The sequence below is a fragment of the Anabrus simplex genome, chromosome 5, assembly GCF_040414725.1.
Source record: "Anabrus simplex isolate iqAnaSimp1 chromosome 5, ASM4041472v1, whole genome shotgun sequence".
NCBI lineage: Eukaryota > Metazoa > Arthropoda > Insecta > Orthoptera > Tettigoniidae > Anabrus > Anabrus simplex.
This window is the reverse complement of record NC_090269.1, coordinates 340,824,344-340,837,263: the sequence shown is the minus strand read 5'-3', so window position 1 is coordinate 340,837,263 and position 12,920 is coordinate 340,824,344. Positions and strand designations below refer to the sequence as shown.

General features: G+C 38.1%; 1 protein-coding gene across 1 annotated transcript in view; it reads left to right on the top strand.

Moving 5' to 3' along the window:
• Positions 1–12,920, top strand: part of LOC136874889 (disks large-associated protein 5) — a 166,974-nt gene that overhangs the window by 83,842 nt on the left and 70,212 nt on the right. The window contains exon 5 of the mRNA XM_067148594.2: positions 10,863–11,042. Coding sequence (XP_067004695.2) covers positions 10,863–11,042 — 180 coding nt within the window. The remainder of the gene's footprint in view (positions 1–10,862; positions 11,043–12,920) is intronic.

Sequence of the window (12,920 nt, the reverse complement as noted above, 5' to 3'; positions counted from 1 at the left end):
AGACTAACTAGCTACCCTCAGATGTGCGTACATATATGGACTCGCATGGAGTGGGGGTTAGACAGAGGAACAGCTCCCCACCATAATTTTGAGATCTCCAGATCCACAAAGTTTATGGCAATCAGCGATGCGGCAGATTGTGTGGCTTGCTAATCTCAAATAATAGATATAATGCGGAACGCAAAATATTTGTACATTAGGCAAGGCGAGACCGCGAGATTCTTCTCTGAAACCGATTCACAACAGATACAAGTAGAAACAAATTAACACGACCAGAAAGCATATCCAAATCGGAAGGCGCACGTCAAACCAAAAGGCACTAAAAAGGGCAAAAATGACCCTTAAGAAACCACCACACAACCAAAAGGGTAAAATGGATTACGTGCCCAACAAAATGAGAATGCAAACATTAATTAACCGGGTAAGCAGCTCAAATCAGAACTGAGTGAGCACACAATAATTCAAATGTGCATAATACGCCAGGCAGCTCAATCCAAAGGATAAGCTCCCGGAATAAATGACAGATCGCAAGGAAGAAGAATAAATAGCCCACAGTACTCAACATTAAAACACGCACGTCGCCAATTTATTTTCAAGAACCCCGTCCACCATTTCAATAATCAGGAACAAACGTTCCCATGGGCGACGGTAACCATAGAAACGTAAACAAGACAGAGCATTACCCCAGCAAAAGGAAAAAATCAACAGCAAGAGAAAACAAGATCAGAGAGAGAAAAAATTAAGCAGAAAACAGATTCCGATCCACAGAGATAATCTCGCGATCTCGTACAATTTGATAGCATTACATGATTCCCCTTTAAAAAAAATTAAATTTACATTACTCCAAACTTCTTCTACACCGTTGAAACAGAAAAGTCTTCTAGCTTATGACCTCTTAGTCGAAAGGTATTACTCCCACGGAGATGCAGATTAAACTGAGTATTCCGTAAGCCGAAAGTTTTTTATGCATGAAATTTCCAAGCAGGCTCGAAATGAAGGATTACCAGAATAGGAGATCGTAGAGCGTAGTAATGTCCACAAATTAAGTTTGGGTTTGAGATGATTCAATCCAGGAAATTTAAATAAGATGTGTTTGAAAAATAGAACTTACATTTCGTCCATGAAGCCCAGCTAACGCATGGCGTCAGATAGATTAACAGCTACTTACGTTCTTGAAGAGCTCAAAACAAGCTAAACAAATAATCCACGTCCACTCATTTGAAGAAAAAAAAATTTAAATTAGAAGAATAAATCACTTCAGGGCCGTAGCCCCGTATTCTTTACACGTTATCCAGGCATATTGCGGCGGGTAAAAGCTCGTTTATAGAGCAAACTCTCAAAGCTTGCATACAGCATGGCTTCCAACAATGCACTAACCCACGCCAGCAAGGCGAGATACACCAACAGAGCATAGGCTCGCAACCGGACGAAATCAAACTCGCTCCAAAGTTGGCCCGAGATCAGACCAGTAGATAATGGGGAAATGGTGACGTACAACAAATTAAACATTTAAAGTACTCCGCGGACAGACGGACAGAATACAGATACAGTTAGCGACATTGGTCGCACAGTACGCAAAATAAAAGAGAATAGGGAAAAGATTTCCAAGTGACATACTTTTCAGTGGCAAATTGCCCAGGTCTAAAATGTTGAAGGGAAAGGCTTAAATCATGTGCCGACTGGCACAAGTTAATGTTGCACAAAATTTGAGTTACAGAGTATTTTTTGCTTCAAGGGAGGAAATGTTTGCATCGAGAAGTCGAGAAATTTGTGTAACCGAATTTTGAGTAATAGAGAAATATATACGCATGAAGGATAGGACAAACGGCTACAAAATTTAAGTTAACTTCGAGATACTGAAAATTCGAGTAATGGAGGTTTGAGATATCGAGGTTCGACTGTATTATTCGTATGTACGTGTCATAAATGAGAGTGATTAGGTATATTTTCTTGTAACCATTTACCGTCTTACTAATAAAAAGTCCTTATACATTTGTTTAACTCTTGTGTACTTACACAGTGAATAAACCCTGTATAAGCGTTTTACATTTTTCTTACCAATAAACGAGGTATACGCATTGTATTACTATACAGCACGTATACACTCGTTCCAAGGGGTAGGAATCTTGTCCTGCAGTTAACTGACGTATTTCGCACGTTCACCGCCTTTATGATCGCTTCTGCTGGTTATCTACGAGCAAAACTTCCCGGAAAGTCGTACAGTAGCACGGCATATCGGAAAGGCAGTGGGCAACACTAAGTGAGACAGCTGGAAATTGCCTTATACTGATATCAACATTTCTTCAGCTTGCTTGTGTAATGAACACCACAAAATAAATGGAAAAGCTTAAGAAAAGATCAATAACTTCTAAATGGGATAGTACGGAAAACGTAAGCAATTGTAATTGATTTGGCGAATTGAAAAGGTTACACATTCCACAATCCTTACTTTTCAGGAGAAAGGAAAACCTGTTTTGTAGCTAAAAGAAAGGTTTGATCAAAAAAGTTTCTATTAGGCATTTATACATCATATTTCTGCGTATTCAACTACAAAGTATGGAAATCATATTACGTATGGTTTTCATGTTATGCCATTTTTTATCTCGAGGAATATGTCCCCTTTTATAGGTACTCAAATTTGAGAAAGATCTTTGTAGGGGAAGATAATGTATAATAAACTCGCAATATCAAAAGCCTATTAAGCAGTAACACATTATTACACAAAGATACGTCCAACTATCATTTCTTTTATACAGTTATTCATTGTCATTCCGTCTCTTTAAAGTGTTTTACTTTACGAAGATATCTAGCCTCTATAACCTCTGAATGGTGTATGTCTTACGTTTAAAATATCGTGAAGATCATCGTTATCGCCCATTCTTTCAATGCGTGTTCAGTGTTAAATGGATAAGTCGGATATTTCACCACGATTATATTACTTTAGCCAATAAATACCACGAAAATAAACTGCCCACTCGTTTCTTTTTCCGCTACTCGCTGCTATACAACGCTCATACAAGGGTCCGGGTCTGTATAAGCAATTCAATGAATAACTATACCAGATGTATACACAGGAGGCTTATACACGGTTTATTAGTAACGAATTTCACATAAATGTTGTATAAACCTTGTATAAAAGTATATTAGTAAGACGGTTAGTTTTTTTTAGTTGTAAGATTTTAAATTTAATGGTCAATTCACATTGTAACTGTAGATATGTATGCCTTTTAACTTGTCCTTTCTTTCACTTAGACCCTGGCGCAATATATGTGATGAAATCCAAGAATTAAAAAATCTTCCTAATTTTCATTTATAAAAGTTGGCAGCTATGCAGTGACAATAGAAGTGTTGGTATTTGGCCTCTCTGAGCATTAAAGAAAGAGACGACTATAAGATAAAGTTTAACTGCATTTGAATCTGTACTACCATCAGTATGTTACAAATTTCGTGTTTGATCCGTATTGAAATGTACATCAGTTTAAGATATTACCTACCGGGCGAGTTGGCCGTGCGCGTAGAGGCGCGCGGCTGTGAGCTTGCATCCGGGAGATAGTAGGTTCGAACCCCACTATCGGCAGCCCTGAAGATGGTTTTCCGTGGTTTCCCATTTTCACACCAGGCAAATGCTGGGGCTGTACCTTAATTAAGGCCACGGCCGCTTCCTTCCAACTCCTAGGCCTTTCCTATCCCATCGTCGCCATAAGACCTATCTGTGTCGGTGTGACGTAATGCCCCTAGCAAAAAAAAAGATATTACCTAAATTTATTAGGATCAACCTGTTCAATACAGTTGTTTCCAAAGTTAGGATTTACATCTTATTACACTAAAATTTGAAGGGACATGTTTTGCCCTTTATAAGAGCATCATCAGCCTTTTTACACTCGTACCTTAAAGGTAAAAATCAGGATCCTGATTGTCATGGTAAAAATATAAAAATGAGAATATAAGATTGGAAATGAGTATTATACAATGTGAGAAATAGTTATGAATTCTTAAATAATAATTTACAATTGAAACTTCGTTTAAAATGTTTATGAAGAAAAGGTTGAAATTGGTATGATATTACTCTAGTACTTTAAAATATTTTATGAAATAGACAAACTAGTCCTTATCCACATAATAACAAGAAGGTCTATGGCTAAAGTTGACGTATGAAAGTTTGAGTGAAATTCGGCTAAAAGCAACTTGATTTACATGTTGAAGAGAAGGTTAACTGGACCTTAGTAGCTTCAACAAAATTATGGAGACCACGGACCCACTTCGTAAATAACGAGATTAATGGATCCAACAACTTTATCATCTACACAGCGCCATATTACAGTTTAATATCACAAGTTCTCAGCAAGAAAGTTTCAATGTCATCTTAAGTAGCTACTAAGGTCCAGTTAACCTTCTCTTCAACATGTAAATCAAGTTGCTTTTAGCCGAATTTCACTCAAACTTTGATATGGCAACTTTAGCCATAGACCTTCATGTTATGTGGATAAGGACTAGTTTGTCTATTTTATAAAATATTTTAAGTTACTAGTGTAATATCATACCAACTTCAACCTTTTCTTCGTAAACATTTAAAATTAAGTTTCAATTGTAAATTATTATTTTAGAACTCATAACAATTCCTCACATTGTATAATACAGTAGAAGTCCGTTATAGCGAGAATTCACAACAGCGAAAAATTCACTTGCTATAACGGATTGTCGTTATATCCGATTTTTTAATAAAAGTCGGAAAACCCTTCATGCACATTAAAATCGGTATGAAACGGCAATCAGTTTGTTCAAAACTTGTGTTTCCGCAGATTATATCCACACTACGGCTTACGTGTTTGTTATTTTTCGTAATCCGATACTAGGTGAAAGTGTGTGTTTAATTTATTTCTGAAAAAAATATAGTAGCGTATTTCTCCGAATCCAAGATGAACCCCACTTTTCCTTTCAAAAAATTTAAATCAGGCTCAAAAAGAAGTGTGTAAAATTATATGAATGCCTTGTTGTACAGTAGGCCTACGCATTTTAGACTATTTTTAAATGCCGAACATCGACTTTCGGCACGCTTTTTTTTTTTGCGGCTGTACAATTATTCTTTATTTCCGCTGGTTTAAGGGCCATTAACGTAACATTGGCATCATAATACCGAAGAGAACTCATTGAAAATTTTCTGGCAATATCTATTCCATGCGTCTCTACAATACAACGATCCAATCAGGAAATTATTCTTGCTATCTATAAAACTGTTACTTTTACGCAGCGTCAGATATAACCGGCTACCACTACACGCACGTCTCGCTTGTCGGGTTCGGCCAAATTCAGCGGCTAGTGATGTATAGGCCTAATCGCGAACGTTGAAAGTCAACGAACGAGTTTATTGCGCCACGGTATGGCCATTCCGCCCTTGCGTTTTTTGTGCACATTCCTCACAATTTCACCTTCGACTTCTTTAAAGCATCCTTGTTGTGGACCACTGAATGCATTTTTTGTGCAGTACGCATTTTTTTAGCTCTTTGTCTTCACGCTAACGTCAAATATTGGCTTTAGTTAGGGCTATGCCGTATTTTCTTGCGGCTGCACAATTATTCTACATTTCCGAGTGTTTAATAAACGTTAACTTAAAATTGGCATCATAATATCGACTAGAACCCGTTGAAAATTTGCAGGCAATACCTTTTCTACGTATCTTTACAATACGACTATCCATCACGAAAATATTCCTGCTGTGTATAAACCGTAATTTTACTAAGCGTCAAGTACAATAGACGCGTTATGACTCTGCCACTGAATAGCTATGGCTTTTCTAAGAATTCTAAGGGTCGCATGTTTTGATGCCATTCTGCAGATTTGAGAAACACACAGGCACTGCAAAACCGGTTGTCGCGGCTAGCGATGTGTAGTAAAGAGGCGGTCATTTATTGTCAACGAGTTATGCGCGTGTGAAAAGAAGCAGCGTGGTTACCGCGGTAGTTGCTAGTGGTATCCATTAACTTACTGTTAGGCCGCGAATGCAACAACCCTTGAGTTTTCGCATGAGATTCTGAGAAAAAAAGTCTTGGATTCGGAAAAATACGGTATCACTCCAGAGATTTATGTGGCTAACACCTCTGCTTTCTTCTTCAAACAGCGTCACTTAACATAACCGTATATGTAGCCTGTCATAAAAACATATTTGAAATGCATGTAGAGAAATAACCTCCTCGCGAAAAATTTACATGTAAATAGCCGTAACTAAACGGGAGAAGATATGAAATATCCTCTGAAATCAGTGATGTACTCTGCCATATCTTGAGGTGTATCACATTCTTACTTAATTTCCGTATATAACATTAAAATTAAGATATTGTTTACTTCAGTCTTTATTTTTAACGAGTTAACAACGGCTATCGGCCATGTTATTTACGCATTTATTACAAAAACATGTTATCCTCTTTCATTTCGAGTTTTCTTTAGAGAACAGCAGTCGATGGGTATTACTAATCATCTCCAACATCGCCTTTGAATGTCAACGAGAGAGTTCGCAAATGCACAAAGTGAAAAAACTATACCGTACCGAAGATGATCGATTGCATTTTGTTGCAAATGTTTCAGTTTTCTTATTCAAACAGCGTCACGTATCCTAACTTAATCGTACTATATGTATGATGAAAACACACTTCAAGCGCCAGTAGAGAAATTATTACATTCTCGCTATACATTTTCATAATAGCCTTTCCGTAATTTAACCAGACGCGACAAAATATAAACTAACCTCTGAAATCAATTCAGCACTCTGCCATATCTCGAGGTGTATCCCATTCTTACTTAAGTGCAGTATTTAGCCTCAAAATTAAGCGGTCGTTTAGTCAGCCTTAATTTTTAACGATTTAACAACCGTTATCGGACACGTTATTTACGCATTTATTACGAAAATATGTTCTCTTTCAGTTCGAGTTTTCTTTACGGAACAGCTGTCGACGGGTATACTGATCGACTCCGACATCGCCTACGAATATCGACGAGAGAAATCGCTAGTGCACATACCGAGGAAACGATGCCGAAGGTAATCGATCGCATGCAATATCATCGCTGTGGTGCATAATTATCGGTAACGGAAAATGCGCGCACGCTTAATCGCTCGTAATAACGGATGCGCCAGTGATAGGGTTCTCGCTGTAACCGAAGGATGATACACAGTTTAATATAGGAATTTTGAAGGGACAGAAAAAAGTCGTCGCTATAACGGAGTTCTCATTATATGCCGTACTCGCTATAGCGGACTTCTACTGTACTCATTTCCAATCTTATATTCTCATTTTTATATTTTTACCATGACAATCAGGATCCTGATTCATATCTTTAAGGTATGAGTGTAAAAAGGCTAATGATGCCCTTATAAAGGGCGAAACAGGTCCCTTCAAATTTTAGTGTAAGAAGATGTAAATCCTAACTTTGGAAACTCAATTTTATTGAATAGGTTGATCCTAATAAATTTTGGTAATATTTTAAACTACCATCAGTAGCCAAAGAAAAAGGCGTTATTTGCAAAAGTTCACTTATTTCCTTTTTTGCCTCAGATGCCGTGTATTGAACTAAAGCAGAGGTTTTAGTTCTTGCACAACCATATTTCTGAGATATTTTAAAAGTTGGGGAACATTGATCTAAACAAATTTCCAGCGTGGTTTGAAGCTGATAATGGAATATTATGCTCCAAAAGAAACGATGTGAACAGTAATTCGACATTTGTCACTGCAGTATCATTACTTTTTACGAAGAACAATGAAACAGACTGGTTTCGTAATTTTGATTCACCGTATGCGTGATGTTTCTTGGATTCTGTGTGTCTTCTGTGCAATCATCTCGTCCACCGTGAGCCACAGAGAAATCTCACACACACACACACACACACACACACACACTCTTCAGAACACGTGGTTTTCACTAACACGTGAAGCAAGTAGGCACGGCCATTCCTTTGTGTAACCGTCTCGATATTTCTGTAACACTGCTGTCTTCTTAGAAGAAGATGCAATTTGACAATTGTTCCGATTCATTTTACAAAACCAATCGCTTCTTTTTGAATCAACGACTATTATAATTAGAATTGAAATGCCTTAAATACGGTATACCACTCATTCTACGCACACAACAGATAGAGCCGAATGCGCGCGCTGGAGAACAGCAGAGCAAGGAGTAGAGCCTACCTCACGGCAAACTTGATGTGTCATTCTCGCGTCATTCTAGCTAAGAGAGCAGCGTACATTGCTTTCGCTAGTTCCCTTGATTGTCTTCTACCTTCTTTTCTTTCCAGGGTTTCCCACCCCTTTTCTCTTAACACTGACGTATTCCTTTTCTAGATCAAGGAATACAATCACCAGAACTTTTCCATATTCCCATTGAAATGAAATGGCGTGCGAGTCGTGATGAGGATGAAATGATGATGAAGACAACACACAAACCCAACCCCCGTGCCGTAGGAATTAATCAATTAAGGTTAAAATCCCCGACCTGACTGGGAATCGAACCCGGGACCCTCTGAACCGAAGGCCAGCACGCTGACCGTTCAGCCAATGAGTCGGACATATTCAGATTGTTTTTCCATCAATAATCTCATGGTAAATATAAGGTCTGTTGTTGACCTGCCCTGTTGAAATCCATACTGCTCTTCTACTGCAGATTTCTTTCCACCCTTCCTCTCATCCTCCTTTCTATTATTCTCTCCGTTATTTTGGCTACTTGCGTCAACAGTGTAATTCGTCGATAATTGTGACGTACCTTCCTGTCACCTTTCTTAAATACTGGTGTTATTACACCTTTACACCAATCATCAGGTACTTCTTTTTCCTCCATATACACCTTTGCAGCCTATATAACCAATGTAGACCAATAGGTTCTACTGCCTTTATCATTTCAACACATATCTACGTATCTAGGTGTTGATATAAGGAAGGATCTTCTTTGGGATAATCACATAAATGGGATTGTAATAAAGGGTACAGATCTCTGCACATGGTTGTGAGGGTGTTTAGGGGTTGTAGTAAGGATGTAAAGAGGAGGGCATATAAATCTCTGGTAAGACCCACAACTAGAGCATGGTTCCAGTGTATGGGACCCCCACCAGGATTACTGGATTCAAGAACGGGAAAAAACCCAAAGAGAAGAAGCTTGATTTATTTATTTACATAGTTTACGCCCACATTGGAGCACTTAAATCAAACGCAAATACATTTATGTTAACAAAGAATTAACTGAAGATTTAGCTTGCATCATCTTCTTCCTTTCCCCAAACCTCTTCATTCTGGCTGACCTGGATGCCCTTTCTTCATCATAGAAATGATAATAGCAGCAGGAGTAGTTGGTGTACAGTGGTTGTATAGACTCTTCAGAGTGATATGGAGAGAAAAGACTTCCAAAAGAGTGGACGAAAGGGGTTATTATACCAATTTTCAAGAAAGGAAACAGGAAGCAATGTGAAAATTACAGAGAGTGACACAGATACCTCATACAGCTAAGATCCTTGAAAGAATCTTGGATAGACGAATAAGAGACAGAGTAGAGGGGAAATTGGCAGAACACCAGTATGGATTCAGAAGAGGCAGGTCCACATTTGACCCAATATTTACATTGCATCAAATGATGGAAGGGTATTGGGAATATGGAAAGGACATGGTAGTAACATTTCTAGATATTGAAAAGGCATATGACAGTGTCCCAAGGAATTTGGTATGGAAAACATTGACAGAGGCACAGATTCTTTAGTGACCCACTCAATCTCTGCCCTGGAGACCTCGTTTTCCTTATCTTCCATCTGCACTAAATCTGGTTCTTCGATTTCTCCTTGTACCGAGGTATTTTGCATGTTGTAAAGCTGTTCAAAGTATTTTCCCCACCTCTTGTGTGATCACTTCCTCCTGTTCATTTTTAATGAACTTAGCACCTTCAACTGGGTTTTTTTTTTTTTTTTTTTAACCCACTGGAATAAGATCTTTTTGTTTCTGGTTGTATCTTCTTGCAGAGATTCAGTGAATTTTTGCCAGCATTTCTTTTTCTCTTCTTGAACCACCTTGGAGCACTCATTGCAGTGCTTCTGTTTTGCATTCTGTTGTTCTGTTTCTCAGCCATCATTTCCAAGCTTGTTTCTTCTTTTTAACTATATCTTTTACCCCGTCATTCCACCAGGGCGTTTCTTGATCTTTCTCCCTTGCTGATACTCTTCCACAGGTCTTTTCTGCAGGCTCGACCTTGACTGTTTAAGTATGCCGATTCTTCTTTGACCCTTCCGATGTCTTCGTTAGGTATGCTTGTTTTAAGGTGTCTGCAACTCTTCATTTATTTCCTTCTGCAGTTTCCACACTCTTAGCTTTCTCTGCCTAATCTGTCATCTTTTGTTTCTTTCCCATCTTTAACTTAGCTATCACAACTCTGTGATCTCTTTCGAATGATTCACTTGGGAAGGCTGTTACGTCTACCAACATTTTCCATTTATTAAGATAAATAGTTTTTTAGATATTTTTTTTTTAACATTTCAGAAACTATTTATCTTAATAAATAGTTGACATTGTTGAAAACTATGGTGGTACTAGTACCAAAATTATGATGGGCAATTTTTAACTTTTTTTGTTTGGATTGGACGTGAATTATAAATGTTAAAAATTACAATTCCGATAAAATACCAATTGCAGGGAACATACAATTCCATGTGGCCATTCCTCTTTTGAGCAACATTACATCCTTTGGTTGTTTTTGACCTAGTTCTTCAATGGCCTGTCTTTTCTTTTTCTATATTGTGTTGTAATGGTAGGACTATATGTATTATGAGCTGACCATGATTTTGAGTATTTGGAAGTGAACTAAGCTAACTCATACTGTAATGTGTAATTTTGTTTTCATTTTAGGTTTTGAAAAAAGAAATGGATCGCTTGGAAAATCTAGCTTCTGAAGCAGAAAGAGAATTGGCTGATGGAGACTCATTGCCGGATGATGCAAGGGGAAAGTTGCGTGTAGCTTCATGCAAAGCTCGTCTCCTTATGAAACAGAAAATGCAGCAATTTCATGGTCTTTGCAAGATTAACATCGTAAGTCTCTTAGAAAAGCTAAGAATGGTTGTCAAATGCAGTGATACCTTGAGCACTTGGTTTACCCTGTTCCAAGTTCACCAGATGGATTCTCAGTTGGCTGTCTGTCTAAAGCTACTGAATAATCTGTCTTTGGGGTAAGAACTTGATCACCATATTATGAGTCAGTTATGGATTTACTACGGATGTATTTATTTCCATGACTATTGTAGAACCTCAATCTGTTGTTTTTGAAAGTTTAATTTTTGTATTTGTTGTAAGAACTTTGCAGTTTGGTGAACATTCCTGTTATTCTGTACTCAAAGTTCCTTATGATCATCTTGCGCGCGCGCGCGCGTGTGTGTGTTGAGGGGGGTGTCATCAGTCTAGAGGCTGGTTGGATTCTCAAATAGCACCACCAAAGGTAATGCAGTCAGGGGTGTCTGGTTTTGAAAATGAGTGGGAGTGCTCTAACCACAGTCGAGCCAAGGAAGTGGCTGCACGGTTTGGTTGATATTAAGCTATCAGCTTGCATTCAGGATATAGTAGGTCTCCACTGTCGAAAGCCCTGAAGATTGTTTTCCACCCGTGTTCTCACCAGGCAAATGCTAGGGCTGTACTTCAAGTAAGGAGACAGTAGCTTCCTTCCCTCTCCTAGCCCTTTCCTCTCCCATCATCGCCGTAAGACCTATCTACAGTGTTAAGGATAAAGGGTTTCCACCTGTTCATTGTCAATGTATTGAACAGGTGGAACCCTTTATCCTTAATCAATATTGTAAATTTCGATTCAATACGGACCGTAATGAAATTCCTAACATTAAATAAGACCTATCTACAATGGTGCAGCATAAGCAAATTCTAAAAACTCGGAGTCCAAAAAGGGGAAGGCCGTAGAATATGTAGAAACTTAACCCTCATGAAAATGCAGTTTTAGTTATTTTTGAATGAGCAGTACTTGATGGAAAACAAACTATTGTTCAGTTACGTGTTCTTTCAAAAATAATGAGATACAAAAGTCCGCATAAATCCACATACAATCTACATAAAAGGTAAAGGTGTGTTTTAATCATGAAAAAAAAGTAAGATATTTTACATTTTAAATAAATGTGAATTGAAAAGACGGAAGCTAAAGAAATAAAAATTCTCTAAAGTCTTTGAGTAAAAAATATAGTTTAGTCTTCTCGTAGAATTATATCATTTTTGGCGTTTATTATTAGTATAATAAAATTGAAACTCTTAAGTCTTCTTCTTCTTCCTCCTCTTCTTTTATGACCACATAGGATCACTTTAGTCAGTCCGCTGTTCAGGTCTCTTTGAAGGGATTGTTCGGGCTTTGCGGTCCTCCCAGTACTTCTTCAGACGCTCCGATCTTCGTGCCCTTTCCTCAGTTGAAAATATGCATGTTGTTGGTTTGTTTTATGTAGGGGGAAAGCAGAGGTTTGTATTCTTGAGTTTTGTATTCAATTTTATCTTATTTGTGGTGTCTTCTGTTGTAAGGCATATTTCCTTCAGATCCTCTCTTACTTCTCTGATGCATTTACATCCTGTTGGGGTATTTTTTGAGAAGAGATTGTGGTGTACTAGTTGTTTCAGAAGTCTTGAATCCTGCATCCTCATGATATGTCCAAAGAATCCCAGTCTCCTCTTACGCACAAGTGAAACTCTGTTAAGAAGTTCCCGCATAAGTTTTCCCGCCTAAGAAGTGTGCTATTCTTGGTCCAGTGATCAGTTGCATTAAGATATATGTATATTTTTCCCGTTTAAAGTGTTCTGTTGTAAATATATTTCCCAGTTTCCCAGTTCAGATTTTAGAGCCCCTTGAGATAGAAAACGTCCGCTCAAAGCAGCCCGTGGTTAGAACCCTCCAGTCTCCACGCATGTTGCACCCTGTGTTAGACC